Source organism: Gamsiella multidivaricata, assembly GCF_025024155.1.
Source record: "Gamsiella multidivaricata strain RSA 2152 chromosome Unknown BC939scaffold_19, whole genome shotgun sequence".
Taxonomy (NCBI): domain Eukaryota; kingdom Fungi; phylum Mortierellomycota; class Mortierellomycetes; order Mortierellales; family Mortierellaceae; genus Gamsiella; species Gamsiella multidivaricata.
The window spans coordinates 473,935-489,108 of NW_026251727.1; the positions used below are offsets into that span (position 1 = coordinate 473,935).

Sequence of the window (15,174 nt, forward strand, 5' to 3'; positions counted from 1 at the left end):
TACACACACACACACGCACGCACGCACGTTACGCGTGACTCTTCTTGCTCCACAAGGACTGGTCCCCACTTCCACAAACACCTTCATTCCCTTTATTTTTTTTACCTTTTTCTTCACCGACCAGCCAACCAAACTACTACTCTTTCTTCTTCTTGGAACACCTCGTCGACAAAACGCGTTTGAACCACATAATGGAGACCGGCATCAACAACATTCTCAGCAAGCTGTAAGGACACCTCGCATCAACTTCTTAACAGGATCCCTTGACTGCAGGGCTGCAAGCCTCGACCGAAGAAACCTAATTTTCCGTGCCTTCTTTTTCTTCTTCGTGTATCAATCCGCTCCATAGCACGGAATCAGAAGGAGTTATCGGCGTACTGATCGCAGACGAACACGGTCTCTGTCTTGGAGGTACGCGAACCTCACTCGCCAAAAAAAAAAAAAAAAATCAAAAAAATAGCAAGAGCATTGAGAGCATGCATGGATGGATGGCATCTTCCTGGAGCACAGCTAAAGCTCTTTCGCGCAAAAAGCCCTGCCTCAGGATCGACCCTATTCCATATTGGATTAACCATCCCATTCAACTTTTTTTTTTTTTTTTTTTTTTTGGACACTTTTCATTTTTGCATTTTTTTTTTCAAACAATTTACTACAATATCGGACAGCTCGCGGGATCGCAAAGGCTTCCTCCGCAGGATTCATCGCCTCGATTGCCGCGCACGCCAGGGAACTCACAGAACTAAAGGCCCCCTCGGATCTCAAAGAAGACACACCCACCATCTCGGTCGACTATGGCAACAGGTAATCTCCACATCAACATCAGAAAAAAAAATCTATTATGCAAAAAAAAAAAAAAAAGCATACGAAAGTGTGCATTGCATGCATCCGCACATGCAGCAGCATGGCTTCTTTTTTCTTTGCTTACCTATCCATATTCGGATCTTCACTGATCTTCATCTAACATCTTCCTTTTCCTTCCCTCGCGTTGCATGGACAAACTAGCACGATATTAATCAGGAGCGAGGGTAATCACACTCTCGCGGTCTGGAAGAGTTGAGCGGGCAATACACGATCCCCCCGTAATTCCCCTTCCACCTCCGTAATCGTAGATAGCAATAACCAGCACCACAAAGACATGGATGAATGAACAAAACCAAAAAAAGAAAAAGGTATATCTAATACCGTGGATGACACCGTTCTTTATATCTTTTATTTTCGTATATCATGGAATGTAATGTCTATGAGGGCGGGTCGTGGTGAAAAGAAAGAGGGGGTATTATCAAAATATATAAAAAATAAAATAAGAAAAGAAAAAAAAAAAGGCGCCGGCGCTATGATATCCTGTTCGAGTTTTTTTTAGTAAAGCAGGATCCCAACCAAGATCAACGTGCCCAACATAAAAAACATCCGCGACACATATGCCTGCATAGGAGTTTGCACTTACAGATTCCCAAAAAAAAAAAAAAAAAGTAAGCATCCGATTCTCGTATCAGTAGACTATTTCATTTCACAACAACCCACCAGCCAACAAAAATCAAAGGACGAAAAGCCAGGTTCTTTACCTGCCCCATTAGTTCCCATGTTCCCGGTGTACGATGCTCCGTACTGGATCCCGAACGGCGAAAACATGAACGGCGGGATCATCGTCCCTGTAAACGTCACCTGTCCCGTCCCCAAGGTAAATCCTGTCTGGTTCGGGTTCCGGAACGGCTCTGGTCTTTGTCCCGCAGGTCTCTTTGGTGTCGTCGACCTTTATGAAAGAAAGAAAGAAAAAGAGAGAGAGAGAGAGAAAGAGTGAGAAAAAGAGAAAGGTGATACAAGGCATTTGTTCAGGCCATACTCCAAACGAAGCAATTCCATTCTTTCCTCCTCCCCCAAAAAAAATAATCCTGTTCGTTTTTGCTTTGCTTTGTCATGATATTTTACCTTGGATCGACATGCTCTTTACCCCGTCCATAGATCGGAATGACCTTATCCTGTGCACATCCTGCCTTACACACCGGACACGTCGGATTCTGACGTTGAGCATCCAGCCATTGATGAAGACATGACCAACTATCACACCATAGAGTGCCAAGAAAAAAAAAAAAAGGAAGTGAAAGAGTGAAAAGACATTAGTATAGGTATATATGTAAAAAGAAAAAAGAAAAAAGAAAAAAAGAAAAAAGAGAACGTTCCAATGAATAATATGACATTCGAGTTGGGAACTTCATCCTCACCAGAACAAATGTCCACAGAGCGTCAGCACCGGCGAGATCGAGGTATCGAAACAGATATTGCACGAGAACTCGGCATTAGCATCCGAATCCATCAAGTCCGTGCCCGTCGACGGTTGCTGCAGCACCTCCTTCTCATGCATCTCCGTCGTCGTCGCAGAGACGACCGTCGAGCCCACGACTGAGCTCTCCAAATGAGCCGCCGCCGGGACAGCTACCGCCCCTCCCGCGGCCTCTACCACCTCTTCTGGTCCTCCCGCTAAAGCGGCTGAAACTGTTGCTGATACTACTGTCTCTGTTAATGAATCGATATCTTCCTGTGGACCCTGTTCCGTTTGCCGCCCTGTTGAATCCTGCTCCTCCTTCTCCTTATGCTGTAATGTCGTTCCTATCGCCCCAGCATGAAGACGGTTCGCACTCGAAGCTCCCTGAGGAAGACCACTGTTCGGCCCTGTAGCAGATTCCGTCAAGGTTGATGCATGACCCTGACGACTCCGTAGAAGCGATGTACTTGGTGTGCCCAGGACGGAGTTCCAAGACGATGACTGTTCCTGTGGCTGCTGGTCGTTGTGTGCGGTGGTGTCCATGGTATTGTCTAGTGTCCGTTGTGTGCTGTGATGGAAAACCAAAAACTAAAACGTAGTAGTAGTTCTTGTTTAAACTTGATTGCTGGGTGTATGAGGAATGGAACAAGAAGAGAGATGAACGTCCAAACTTGGCTCAAGGAGGGAATGCGATGAAGACCAGCACACAAAACTCCGCTCTCTTCTCTTGGCAATTGAATATAATAAAAACGTGTTCAGCCCGTTGCGCTTTATTTTTTTCTTTGGCTTATATACATCTGTGTTATATACATTTGAAATTGAAAACTTCCCCACCCCCGGCCTTCGTTCTCATCGTCGGCCCCAGATCCCCGATAGTCGGTTCAGCATACTACTCCTCGATCGATTCGCGGCTGTATCATCTCCCAGCTCCCCAAACTCGCCCGCACCCCCATTGTTCACAGATCCATCCTTCAAAAGATCCTTGCCATTCGACGCAGAGGACGACCACATCCTCGAGATCCTTCCCGAAACCGTCGCACTCCCAGAAAACGATCCTGAACCAGAATGGTTAGACGAGATAGAGCTGGTGCTCAGTCGCGGCGCCGACATCTCCTGCAATGATGTGCTAGAGCCAGTGGTCGAATGATGAAGATGATGTTGGTTCCTGCTCGAACCCCCCTCAGCGTTCGATGAATCGACCATTGGTCCCATACTGTGGTATCGGGGCACTGTTCCCAATTTCGAATTGGATGCCTCCTGCATGGTCCTTCGACGAAACAACAATCCTGGAAGGTCAGAATCAGAGTCATTCCTTGGCTCTCCGTTTCTATCCTTGTCGGCGGTCCTGTCCTGGTTTGACGCCAATCGCTGCAGGTCCAATGACTGTCGAGCAGGTGGTTCCAATACGAAGGACACTGGCGTTCTTCTGGGTTTGATGAGATCAATGAGGGGCTGAGATGTGGATCTTATAAGATGGGGGTGAGATCCCTGTGAAGATCCAGAGAGCTTGGGTCTGGCCATGTTGCCGTTGTTGCTGCTGCGATTGCGATCTTGGCTTGACTCTGCCGCATTGTCTGAAACGCTCGTATGGGACGTTCCTGATGTGCCTGAAGACGCTGTTCCCTCAGAAGCTGTCGACGCATCGGACGATCTCCTGCTCTTCGAGTTTGAATGACGCAGACTGGAGAGATGGTCAAACGATTTGCGACGATTGACACATAGCGCCGACTGGGGTGATAGGAGCGCCGCTGATTCCATGGACTTTCGCCTCTTCATCGGCGTAGCTTCCGTGGGTGTCAAGAGGCTGTTTTGAGCATCATGGACTGTTTGCGATCGCCGGATTGTTCGTGTGTCCGGCTCCTTTGACTTATTCAACGACGAATCCGATTGATCACGCGTTGGAGACTTGACGGGTCGATCCTCAGGTCTTGATGGCGCCATGGTGATATTCCTTGTGGGCTGAGAGGGTGTCGAGCGAATAAAGGCAGTGCTCCTGACCAATGGTTCTGTCGACTGGGGTGGGCGGCCAAGATCGCAGGACTGTCTTGGTGGGGGGAGTATATTGGGTGAGGGCGAAGAGGGCGATTCGATGATTGAGGGCAGACTGATGCGCCGTTGACCTGGAGAGCGTGTGGTTTGAGTAGAGCGACCAGATGGGACCGGCAGGGACTGAGCGCTGGTGTCCTTTTGATGTCCTGCAGCAGCAGCAGCAACAGCAGCAGTAATACGCGATGACGGTGCTGTTCCACGGAGTTCAAGACTGCCTCTTCTATCGACAAACGGATCCTTGCTTTCATTGTCGGGAGTGAGGTCCTGAACACCACGCTGCATGGCCGAATATTGGCGGAGTAGACTGGCGACCTCGGGATGGTTCCTCGCTGCTGCCACTGACAAAGGCGACGAGCCGTACTATTTTTGCATCGACAAAAATATGAAAACCGTCAGAGAACGATTACCGATAACTCAAAGCGATTCAAAAAAGCTCTCTTGCATTGCGAAAATACATACCTTGTCGGTCATATCGACGATGGCGCCATGTCGCAGCAGAATATCCACAACCGCAAGACATCCGTTGGCAGCTGCAAAGTGCAAAGGGGTCGATCCTGTCGTACCAACGGTTTGCCTGCAAATGCAAATGCGAATGCAAATACAAGAAAAGGAGTGTCAGCGCAGGGGTTCCTTATATCGACTGCATTGTTGTTTTATGCGACAATACCCATTGCACATGTACAGGGTTGAGATATCCAATGGCACACTTACACGCCCTTCTCGTTGCTGTATTTCCGCGGTAGTCTTTTGGCGTTGACGTCTGCGCCTCGCTCGATCAGATAGAGGACGACTGCGACATTGGCGTTACTGCAGCAGGCTGCGTGGATGGCAAATACACCATTGAGCATGGAGTCGATCGGCTGACCATTGTCAAGCGCAAACTTGACCAGACCTAGCCAAGGAGAAAAAGAGACGGTCATGTCAGTCACGCTCTGTGATCTGTTCATGGGGATAGAGAGCAGTAGTAACTAGCCTAGTACCAAGAACGACTCGTGAACAGGCGTCAATGGGGTCATCAACGTGATCCAAAAAAAAAAAGAATTGGTGGCAACAAGGATATGTAGAGGGGCACCAGGGGCTAAAGACATGGCAACAACACTAAGAAGAAAGTAAGCCAGAACAATCGAGCCCTAGCTGCCCTCCTCCCCCCGCCAATCATGTATAAGCGAAATTGCTGTTTGTTGGATTGCTGCTCCGATACGAATCCAAGGTCCTTGGTCATGATCTCCAATGCTATACTTGGCACCTGTTCTCCATGTTTCGGCTCTCGCGTTTGCTCTTCCATATCCGCCCTTTTTACGTGATCCTCTGAGGATGAGCTCCAGTGCCCTGAGTGTTGGTGCGAATTTTGATTGACGAAAGGGCAAAAGGAAAAATAAATAAAAAAAATTCGAGCACAGAGCACATCCTATCCTGGTCACAGACGCCCCCCAATGTTGTGAGCACAAACATCAGTTCCACGAAGGAAAAAAAAAGGCGACCAACCAAACAGCGAAACGACAACACAACAAACGGAACAAAAAAAAAAAATAAACAAAGAAAACACCCAAACTCCACCAAAAAAAAAAAAAGAAAAAAAAGGTGTTGTTCTGTTGTGAGGTCTGTGGCGGCGGCCATAAGAAGGATGGGGCTGACGATATATCCGGATGGAAGCCATAATGGAATCCATTGTTTGTGGTGTTGGTGTGTTGTCTCGAACTTACCCAGGTTGCCAGAGGCTGCACCGGAATGGAGTCCCAGGTTGATTTGTTTCTTGGTGGGCGTCCCGGGCTTTGTTGAGGACGAGAGGGAGACGGTTCCGGCGGGGATGATGGAGGTGGCGACGGAGGCGCCGGCACCATTGAGGGACTGGGCCTGAAGGGAGTGGGTGGAAACAGAGTGGATAGAGGAGGCGCTAGAGTGGAAGGCGGCTGTGTCGTTCGGGTCGGACTGCTGGAGCGAGGGTCCTGTGGGCGGGTGGGAGACAGACCGCAGCTGCAGCATAGCCCGCAGGGCAGACATGGGTGAGGACGATGGGAAGGGGTCGGCCGAGTTGATGGGGAGTATGTGTGGATGGGTGTGGCTGGAGAGGGTGTGGAGAGGGTGTGGAGAGAGTGTGAGGTGTGTGAGGTGTGTGAGGTGTGTGAGGTGTGTGATGAAAGGCGAATGAGAGAAGAAGAGGAATAAATAAAAAAGAGACACAGGCCACGTTTCTGTCGGTGTGATGGTGTGGGTGTGTGCTGAAGAGAAAAAGAAGGAGGCAGGCGGACCGGTGATAGTAATAAAATAATAAAATAGTGAAATAATGAAATAATCAATGAAATAGTATGAAGTATGTACACGATTGGATTGCAAGGAAGGGGGAGGATGGGGGATGGGCGGGGGGGAAGAGGAGGTGCACAACAAAGCGGAAGGAAGGAAAGAAGGAAGGAGTGAAGGAGTAAAGAGAAAAGAGGGGTCCGGTCCATGAATAGACACATTCTGCGCTCTTCACTCCACCCTCCACTCCACTTCGATGGGAAGGAACTCTGAGTGCGGGGAGGACAAACGCGTTCCCCTTCCTCTCCTTCCCTCTTTTCCCCCTAAGGAAACCTTAAAAGACTGCCGCTGGGAGAAGGATCAAAGGAAAGAAACCCGATCGGCGTCCTTGGACTCCATTCGTCCCTCCTTTCCTCGTCCTCTGAACCATCTTTTTCGTGTGTGTGTGTGTGGGGTCTACGTACACTATGTGGTGCCTGTGGACCAGTCAATGCTGTCTTGTCAGTTGCTGCATACTTACCATCTTGTTACTGCAGTAGCACCCTCCGCCAGAAGATGTCATCTTGCCATCCCAGAAGCAAAGGCTCGGTTACATGGGTTGTAAGCTTCTGCCGATGTCATTGTTATCTTCCTTCGCTTTGTGTCTTCCGTTTCTGTGTACTTCGTTACACACACACATACACACCCATTTTCGCATAGTTTTTTTGGCACAGAGCCTAGGCTCAGCTGGAGTATATACGCACACTTGGAGAAGTACCCTTGAGCACTTTCTCCCCCCCCTCCCCCCCCCCAAACTCAATGGACTGGTCGACAATGGCTGACACATCATAGAAATACGCTTCAACCAGGCATCCCTTAACCATTTTCTCAACGCGGCTTTGGACGCGTTCTTGGATGGATCCGATTTTATACGACAAACATATACCATGCAAAGAACACACACATGGTCCAAGCGACAAATCGGGTCATTAAAATAAACAGATATGATATTAAAAAGAGTAATAAAAAGACAAAAGTGTTGAAAAAAAAAAGAATAGCAAGACAGGACAATAAAAAGGAAAGCAGCTTCGTCCCAGACGGGGCCCCTCCTCCATGATTCTCCTGGTTGCCGTGTATATATAGTACTCGCAGTTACTACTACTACTACTGCTGCTGTTGTTGAAAGTGTTCTGTATCCGGATTTTTTTCCCTCATCATCCTCTTCCTCCTTGTGGTCGGTCGGTCAGTTCCGTTGACTGATTCCGTTGGTTGGTATCGAAGGCTGCAGGAGGGGTTCGAAAGGGAAGGGGCTTCACTCGAAACTCCACCTCCAAACCCTCTGTCTTCCGCGCCCCTTGCATCGTCCTGGCTTCTCTCCTCCTTCTCCTTCTTCTTCCTTCCTCCTTTGCCCCCGCCGTCTTTTCTTTCTCTCTTTTTTAACGTTTACTTGCTCTTGACGTTCTGGCTCATCCAGTTAAGACCCTCAAAGAGACCCTCGCCCGTGGTCGCGCATGATGGGTGCACATACCACGGTCTCTCGCGCATCGTATGCAATTGCAGACGCTCTGTTACTTCTGCGGGTGTCATCGCTGTCAATTGCAATAGAAAAGAAAAAAAAAGAAAAAAATCCGACTGGTTAAGATCGGTTCTCCACCACCAACAACTAAACACATGTGCGCTCCTTCTCAAAAGACAATCGAAACGCTGAATTTACCTCCAGGAAGATCCTGCTTGTTAGCAAAGACGAGCAACAGGCAGTCCTTCATTTCCCGATCCGAGATAATGCGGTGCAACTCCTGTCTTGCCTCGTCTATCCTGTCCCTGTCCTGCGAGTCGATCACAAAGATCAATCCTTGGGTACCGGTGTAGTAATGGCGCCAGAGAGGTCTGATCTTGTCCTGTCCGCCGACATCCTATTCAATCCAGACAAGCACCGTAATAATATCGACGATAATAAAAAGTGTATTGTGTTAGTAATTCTTTTGATTGACCACATTATAACGATCCAGACGATGTCGATGTCGATTGGGCATATTATTAGCCCGTGAACTAACACAGATAACCCCCCTAGTATTGCTCTCAATTTATCATTCTTTGGACCCCACCCGCTCATTTCACGCTCTCTCTATTTCGCATCTAACTTTTTCTCACTTTGCTTTGTCATAAGCATTCTTTCACTTTTCTCAGAATGTACCAATAAAAAGTGAAGTGTGTGTGTGTGTATGTGCGTGGAGACATTGCAATCGATCGATGCGATGTAGGGCGCATTTTAATAGTCTGTGTTTGTTTGCGTCCCAGTTGTATGATTTGGTGATGAATCCAGGGATAGTTCCTCGACGTAATCTTCAGTGTGCCGCAGTGCATTGTGTTTTTCATGTAGGTGAAGAATAGGCATGTTGCTGTTTGCTGTTTGCTGTTTGCTGTTTGCAATTATAGTTGCAGTTGCATGTTTGTGCTGGTTGCTGGTTGCTGGCTGCTGTGTTGCCCTCGTTGTTGTGCCATGGCGCCATGATGCATTAAAACATGTTTCAGGCACCGAGTCTTTCATACCAGTCTAAAAAGGGCTTGGTCACCCTTTTCTTTTTCTGTCCAAGCATAAAAGAGGGGGTGCACACATATACACACACACACACACACGAGAGCTCAAATTCACCATTACACTCCACACGCTTTAGCACACACAAATAGATACATAGTGAAAGAATGACAACACAATGAAGGGAAAATATACATCCAGTCTTCTCAATCGTCTTTCTCTTGTGTAGAGTAGCGGTGCCTGCAATTACGTGGCTGCTCGGTTTGTGTAATTATTGCTGAGCAGAGAGGAAAATAACAACAAAGGGATACCAACCATCATAATTGGATAACTATTATATCAAACAAATAAGGACCAGTAAAGTCCGTCCAACTTACCCAGACGTTGAACTTCACATTCTTGTACACGACCGTCTCGACATTGAATCCAACCGTGGGGATGGTTGTAACAGACTGGTTCAGCTTCAGCTTGTAGAGGATCGCTATAAAAAGACGTTCAAGGAATAAGTTTTCGGACTAAATATCACAAAGTTCCATGTGCTGTGTGATGCCATAAACCCCGGCAAGGATGTCAAATCGGGAGTCTGCTGAGCTGCCAACTCCACCCCCCTCTCCTTTCGACCACGCCAAACTGGGTTCCAACTCTTTTTTCGTATATATAACAAAAAAAGGCCAGTCGATTATTGTGATTGAGAGCACTTCTTTTGTCACTCTTGCTCTCCTATGGAGCAGTTTTGGCGAGTCAGCAAGCGAGACAAAGAGAGCGTAATAGCGAGGAGATAAATAAATGGTGAGCTGATATGGGTATTTTTATGTCGCCCTGTCGTCGTTTCTGTTTCTTTCCATGCCCTGGACTTCCTGGGGGTTCAATTGGTGGTGGTAGTATCGGCGGCAGCGACTGTGTGGTGTTGTTGTTGCTGAAGCAGGTGTGATAGGCCGTGCCTGGAACATCGTTGTCTCAAAGCAATAAATGATAAAACCAGCCGAGGAATAGGAAGGGAGAACGAAAAGGAGAGTAAGAGAGAGAAACATACTGGTCTTTCCTGCGGCATCGAGACCGAGCATGAGGATGCGCATCTCTTTGTTGCCAAAGATCTTTGCGATGGCCTTGGATAATGGGATACCCATAGTGTGGTAGTATGTATATGTGTGTTGGGTAAGGAGGGGGAGAGGGAGAAACGGGGGGCCTGTAGAATGAGGTATAGAATCGAGTCGATGAGAGGATTGGGGTTATTGTTTGCTGGAAGGGTACAAGGGGGGAAGGACGAGATGGCAGGTGTGGGTGGAGAGGAGACCACCAAGACGAGGGATGTACGGATGTGTAGGGATGTGTGGAGTGTGAGAGAAGAAAAGAGAGAGAAGGAGATGATGGCAAAGAGAAGCTATTACTTTGAGACACAGGCAAGGTTGAGTTATTTGCACATAGGGAGAGCCGACATCAATCCGCCAATCTAAAAATGCATTCCACAACTGCATGAGGGCACACAACATGAGGAGTATCATGATGACAATCTGTAGAAAATAGCATCCTCGAAAGAGTACCTTGTGTGCCTCCTATGCTGACATCAAGAAGACGTCCCCTTATGCATTTGGTGTTGCCCCTGACCAGTAGCGGCAAATAGACAGGGGATGGTACATCGAGGGAACTGTCGTTCAAAGTGGGTTCGATACGGAGGCTCTGTATACGATCCCGTTGCTCGTGTATGTCTACAAAACGCACCCACTATTTTACCATATTTCACACCTTTTTATTATTATTTTATCTCCTCTGGTTGCGCGCCCGCTGCTGCGCCCGTTGACGCGCCGTCGTCTTCCCGATGAACTGCGCGATCGAATTCCTCGCCGTCGATGCCGTAACCCTTCCGCCGCGGACGCGTCCCTCCTCACGCACCCTGGACTCAATGCTGCGCGCACGCCCTTGCTGCCTTCCATTATGGCCTCCACAGCTACACATCTCCACGCGCCCGCTCCTCCTCAGCTGCATTAGGTGATACATCCCCTCGTCCTTTTCCCTCGTCTTCACAGCCCCCACCGTCCCTCCATCATCTCTCCTCCTCATTTTCTCCTCCTCGTCTTCCTCCACCTCCTGCTCCTCCTCATCATCACCCGCCATCTCCTCATCTGCCCTAAACACCTCTCGCTGTCCACATTCCACAAACAACCTCCAGTCCCGCTCCTCAACCGTCTCCTCCGGCGCCTGAACCATCCTCAACAGTTCTTCCACGACGGGTGAAGCCCTTGCCAAGGCCTTCATCACGCCCCACACTTTCCATCCCCAAACCCTCTGTCTCATCCTCCCCACCCAGTTCCGTTCCCTCAGTCCCCTTGCCCGTTTCCTCTCCTGCTTCGCACACCATTTCCGATGCTGCTTCCGCCACCTTGCAAACCTCGCCCACATCCTTTGCGATCGCTTCCCGTAGACCTCAACACGACATGCTGGCGTGTCCGCGTCTTCAAGCCCGAGTCCATCGCCCGGGTAGGGCACGACCGTCAGGATCTCGTCGTAGCCATAATCAAATCGGCGCAGGTATTGCTGGATACACCATCCAAGGATCGACCAGTCAAATCCTTGGCGCATGATCCGAGCGACGAACCTGTAGATCTTGAGCATGATCGCTTGAACAGGCGCAGCGATTTCGACCCATTGTTCGAGTGGTGTCCTTTGTCGTTCCTGCACCGTGTCTTTCAGACCCTCGGCAAAGGATTCGGGACCTTTGCGAATCAGAGCATAGCGTACAGGGCAGCTGAGACTCGGTCGAGGCAGCTGAGCATTTGCTGGATTTGTTGGGCTGGCGATTAGCGATTCAGGTGGGGTTGGAGGATCGTCTTGTGTTGGAGAAAGAGCGGAAGGTTGTCCGGGCGGAGATGGAGTCGCATCGCCGACCTGGACTGAAATAGAGGCGGTGGTTGGTGAGAGTGTGGTTGCGCCGTTGACCCGGACTTCAGGATGAAACGGAAACTGAAGAGGCACCGCCGAGGAACCCGTCCTGGCCACAAAGACAACCGGAGTCGGCAGTGCGCCTGGCATCCTGCGTTCCACTGACTCTCTTCGCTTAGGTCTCCACTCAGGAGCCCCCGGTTCCTGTCGCTTCCTCTTCCTTGCCAGAGTATCATCCTCTCTACTCCGTCTTCTCCTCATCAGTCTTTCGTCTTGCTCTTCTACTTTCTTCTCGACGGCAACGTCCTCCGGGTATACATTCCCAGAGAGCCTCAAACAGCTCCTTTCATCACTGTCCACTACCATCCTCTCCAGATCTACTGCCGTAATCTGCTCTCGCTCCTGCTCCCCTCCCCTCCCAACCACAAAAACCCCACTACGACCGCCGTGGTAACCGTGGTAACCGTGGTGGTGGTTCCGATTACCATACGAATTCAGCGTCTTCGCCATCCCCACAATCGCTTCCCTCGACCGCGCCTGCGTACGCTGCCCCGCGGCTTCTGAAGACCAGGTCGACGACAACCGACGCCCTCGAACAGAGCATACATTCGATGTTGCCGTCATCCAGCGAGTAAATTCCGCAAGACTTGTAAACCTCGGCATCTCATCCACGTCCGAGCTTGAGTTGGCTGTTGCTGCTACTGAAGCGGGTCCTTCTACCGAGTCTGCCGTCGAGGCTGTGTTGTCAAAAACATCCAATGTTGCTCCATGATCTGCTTCGGAGGCTATTGTTGCTGCTGCTGCCTCTGGGTTTGCAGCAGCCGAAGCGGCCATCCTTGCTTCCGGTGCCGCTGACTCTGTCCGTGAATTCTTCTTTCCAGAAGAATCCTGCTCACATCCCAACCTACGGTCGCGTTCGCGTGCTCGATCTATTCTTCTTGACCTCCACCTCCTATGCCCATATCCATACCCATACCCATACCCATACCCATACCCGCGCCCACGCCCACGCCCACGCCAGTCCCCATACTCAAACCCAAACCTGCCTTCCAAAAACACATTGATGTTCAGGATCTTATCCTCGCCATCGTCACCCTCACCGCCAAGACTCTCAGCCGTAAACTGTGCCACCGTTTTTCGTCGACCTCGCACATCAATTTCGAATTCATTCTCCTCCTTTTCATCTTCATCACTTGGCTCTTCGACAACAGAGCTCTCTACAGTTGTTCGCGTTCCTTGGGTCTGCTGCTGCTGCTGTTGCTGCCGCTCTTGTGGCGGGAATGGTAGTGGTAGAAGTATGATAGAAGGGATGCTGAGGGATGAAGACGAGAAGGAGGATGGAGCGGACGCAGAAGATGGTAGAGGCATTGGCGTGGAAGTAGGACCTGAGATCGACAAGGACGGGCCAGGGATTTCCGCGGTGGTAGACGCCCGTTCTTCGGTTCCTGTACGCTCCTCCTTTCGAGTCTTCTCCTTTGTCCAATTTAATCGTGGATGGCGGGGCATTTTGTTTCTTTTCTTCAATAAATCAGTATAGATTGGTTATTGTGTGTACACGGTAGGAGTGTTGGGGATTCACGTTAAAAGATATTTCGATTCATGACGCGAAAGGCATAAAAGCAAAAGAGGTACTTCACTTAAATAAGAGACCGATTGCGGATTTCGATATGATCCACTTGGTCGAGAGAAAAGAAAAAAAAAAGGCACCACTACTATTCATTGTGGAGTCGTTCCTTTTTTCAAAGGGCTTTCTGTGGCACCCTCATTTGGTCGCATGAGAACAAAAAGAGGAACAAAAAGTGTTTGTGAAAGAGTTGCCACATTCACACCAAAGAAGTTCGCGAAAAGTACGATCTTTATCTTGTTATACTGTACAGGCATGCTCGATGCTAATGCTGCTTTGTCGCTGTAGCTCTACAAAAAAAAGAAGGAAAAAAAAAAAGTCGACTCGCGACCCATCCCTCCTCCTTTCCATTGCCGGTGTTTTTTTGTTGATGATATTTCCTTTGGTCTCTTGCACAACAGATCCGTCTTTTTCACCCTCCTTAGATGGCAACGAGTCCCTCGCCGGCCCCGCCCTTGACAAACTTGATCGTCTTCAGCGCCAGATCATCGCCGTTCCCTCGAATATGGTAGATCAGCTCCTTCTTCTTTCGCGTCCTCGTCTTGCCCTCACCATCGCCGCTTCCGCTACCACCGCTCATCTGGCTATCCGACAGACTGTCCGATGATCCCTCAAGCGGATGAAGATGTTGTCTCGACTCCGTGCCGCTCAACACAGATGTAGACCTTCCAAATTGCGATGCCACAGAGATCGATGAGTTCGACGCCGAGAGCAACTTCGACCTGGCTTTCCTCTGCTCCAGCGAGGCGTGGTCCTCCATGAATCTAGTTCGTGCAAAGAAGAAATAAAAAGATCTTCATTAATATCTTTCGCTCAGGTCCAGGGACACAATGCAATATAAAGAAAAAAAAATATGGGCGATAACAGATAAGACTTACTTGGACAGTTCGGACCATCCTCCTCCCACTCGGACCATGACCTTGCGGCTCCTCAGAATACGGCAGTAGCATACCTTTGGCTCAATATCTCCAAACACATACCGTCCAACCTCTCCATTCTGGCTACCACCTCCACCACTCTCCGTAGGATGCACAGCCAACCGGGACTGGCCTCGAATCGTCTTCACAACGCGCGGGCTACTGCCCGTGCTATCCATTCCACCCTCGTATCCACCACTGTCTGGCATTCCACCCAACACAAGACTCGACGTCGAACCCGATCGACTCCTGTTCTTTCCACCACCAGACAGATACGGGTTTTGACCCTCCATCACTTTCTGCACCCTCATCGAGAAGCCGCTCGCATTAACAACCCGAGCAACCTCCACATCCAATGCGTTGTTCAGATCCGGTTTATAGAGCGCGCCTCTAGTAAGCGGGCTCAAGCCCTCGGCACCCTGTGCCAAAGACGAAATCGACGACGTCGAATCATTCTTTCGAATAACTGGCGGTCGTCTCTTCGCCTCCTGCGAGAACGTCGGCGACATCGCATGCATGCTTGGAGACGCGAGCATCGTGAACTTCTTCGTCGTCACATCTGGCATGCTGGCATTCACAGACTTTGTGGGTGCAGTTCCCGACCGGACTCTTCCTGCCGTCGCACGGCCGCCTCTATTCGAAGGTCCACTGAAGCTCGGCGTAGGTGAAGGTGGCACAAATGTCGCACGGGCCA

The 15,174-nt window shown here is 49.6% G+C and overlaps 6 protein-coding genes across 6 annotated transcripts; 1 reads left to right on the plus strand and 5 right to left on the minus strand.

Annotated features, from left to right (window-relative positions):
* Positions 1-45: 45 nt before the first annotated feature.
* On the plus strand, positions 46-1,188 carry BC939DRAFT_445995 (uncharacterized protein). Its single transcript, XM_051554884.1, has 4 exons — positions 46-226; positions 350-411; positions 666-801; positions 1,003-1,188. The coding sequence occupies exons 1-4, from the start codon at positions 192-194 to the stop codon at positions 1,055-1,057; spliced, it is 288 nt and encodes a 95-aa protein (XP_051414228.1). The 5' UTR covers positions 46-191; the 3' UTR covers positions 1,058-1,188.
* BC939DRAFT_445998 (uncharacterized protein) lies at positions 1,189-2,976 on the minus strand. The gene is made up of 4 exons (XM_051554885.1): positions 2,220-2,976; positions 1,927-2,055; positions 1,563-1,750; positions 1,189-1,439 (listed from the first exon to the last, which is right to left on the minus strand). Exons 1-4 carry the CDS (start codon positions 2,801-2,803, stop codon positions 1,357-1,359), a joined length of 984 nt encoding a protein of 327 aa, XP_051414229.1. The 5' UTR covers positions 2,804-2,976; the 3' UTR covers positions 1,189-1,356.
* A 23-nt stretch (positions 2,977-2,999) lies between these two features.
* On the minus strand, positions 3,000-6,451 carry BC939DRAFT_446002 (uncharacterized protein). Its single transcript, XM_051554886.1, has 4 exons — positions 6,013-6,451; positions 5,021-5,201; positions 4,769-4,883; positions 3,000-4,669 (listed from the first exon to the last, which is right to left on the minus strand). The coding sequence occupies exons 1-4, from the start codon at positions 6,308-6,310 to the stop codon at positions 3,110-3,112; spliced, it is 2,154 nt and encodes a 717-aa protein (XP_051414230.1). The 5' UTR covers positions 6,311-6,451; the 3' UTR covers positions 3,000-3,109.
* A 1,040-nt stretch (positions 6,452-7,491) lies between these two features.
* BC939DRAFT_446006 (ADP-ribosylation factor family-domain-containing protein) lies at positions 7,492-10,332 on the minus strand. Its single transcript, XM_051554887.1, has 4 exons — positions 10,096-10,332; positions 9,440-9,543; positions 8,241-8,439; positions 7,492-8,115 (listed from the first exon to the last, which is right to left on the minus strand). Exons 1-4 carry the CDS (start codon positions 10,187-10,189, stop codon positions 7,970-7,972), a joined length of 543 nt encoding a protein of 180 aa, XP_051414231.1. The 5' UTR covers positions 10,190-10,332; the 3' UTR covers positions 7,492-7,969.
* Positions 10,333-10,820: 488 nt separating this feature from the next.
* BC939DRAFT_527416 (uncharacterized protein) lies at positions 10,821-13,445 on the minus strand (the record flags this gene model as incomplete). The annotated part of the gene is made up of 2 exons (XM_051561417.1): positions 10,821-12,843; positions 12,934-13,445. The coding sequence occupies 2 exons, from the start codon at positions 13,443-13,445 to the stop codon at positions 10,821-10,823; spliced, it is 2,535 nt and encodes an 844-aa protein (XP_051414232.1).
* Positions 13,446-13,786: 341 nt separating this feature from the next.
* Positions 13,787-14,845, minus strand: BC939DRAFT_446010 (uncharacterized protein). Its single transcript, XM_051554888.1, has 2 exons — positions 14,442-14,845; positions 13,787-14,327 (listed from the first exon to the last, which is right to left on the minus strand). Exons 1-2 carry the CDS (start codon positions 14,789-14,791, stop codon positions 13,985-13,987), a joined length of 693 nt encoding a protein of 230 aa, XP_051414233.1. The 5' UTR covers positions 14,792-14,845; the 3' UTR covers positions 13,787-13,984.
* Between the last annotated feature and the right edge of the window lie 329 nt (positions 14,846-15,174).

What these genes read in the sequence shown, in the direction of transcription:
- BC939DRAFT_445995 (XM_051554884.1), top strand. Translation starts at nt 192, where the DNA reads ATGGAGACCGGCATCAACAACATTCTCAGCAAGCT. An exon ending in AACAACATTCTCAGCAAGCT is followed by an intron (nt 227 to 349) that starts GTAAGGACACCT and finishes TCCGCTCCATAG; the next exon opens with CACGGAATCAGAAGGAGTTA. An exon ending in TCGGTCGACTATGGCAACAG is followed by an intron (nt 802 to 1,002) that starts GTAATCTCCACA and finishes TGGACAAACTAG; the next exon opens with CACGATATTAATCAGGAGCG.
- BC939DRAFT_445998 (XM_051554885.1), bottom strand. Translation starts at nt 2,803, where the DNA reads ATGGACACCACCGCACACAACGACCAGCAGCCACAGGAACAGTCATCG. An exon ending in CTCTGTGGACATTTGTTCTG is followed by an intron (nt 2,056 to 2,219) that starts GTGAGGATGAAG and finishes ATGGTGTGATAG; the next exon opens with TTGGTCATGTCTTCATCAAT. An exon ending in AAAGAGCATGTCGATCCAAG is followed by an intron (nt 1,751 to 1,926) that starts GTAAAATATCAT and finishes TCTTTCATAAAG; the next exon opens with GTCGACGACACCAAAGAGAC.
- BC939DRAFT_446002 (XM_051554886.1), bottom strand. Translation starts at nt 6,310, where the DNA reads ATGTCTGCCCTGCGGGCTATGCTGCAGCTGCGGTCTGTCTCCCACCCG. An exon ending in TGCAGCCTCTGGCAACCTGG is followed by an intron (nt 5,202 to 6,012) that starts GTAAGTTCGAGA and finishes CTCCTTGGCTAG; the next exon opens with GTCTGGTCAAGTTTGCGCTT. An exon ending in TCGTCGATATGACCGACAAG is followed by an intron (nt 4,670 to 4,768) that starts GTATGTATTTTC and finishes ATGCAAAAATAG; the next exon opens with TACGGCTCGTCGCCTTTGTC.
- BC939DRAFT_446006 (XM_051554887.1), bottom strand. Translation starts at nt 10,189, where the DNA reads ATGGGTATCCCATTATCCAAGGCCATCGCAAAGATCTTTGGCAACAAA. An exon ending in CGATGCCGCAGGAAAGACCA is followed by an intron (nt 9,544 to 10,095) that starts GTATGTTTCTCT and finishes GTCTTTTTATAG; the next exon opens with CGATCCTCTACAAGCTGAAG. An exon ending in CAAGCAGGATCTTCCTGGAG is followed by an intron (nt 8,116 to 8,240) that starts GTAAATTCAGCG and finishes TGCAATTGACAG; the next exon opens with CGATGACACCCGCAGAAGTA.
- BC939DRAFT_446010 (XM_051554888.1), bottom strand. Translation starts at nt 14,791, where the DNA reads ATGAGGGTGCAGAAAGTGATGGAGGGTCAAAACCCGTATCTGTCTGGT. An exon ending in GGATGGTCCGAACTGTCCAA is followed by an intron (nt 14,328 to 14,441) that starts GTAAGTCTTATC and finishes TGCACGAACTAG; the next exon opens with ATTCATGGAGGACCACGCCT.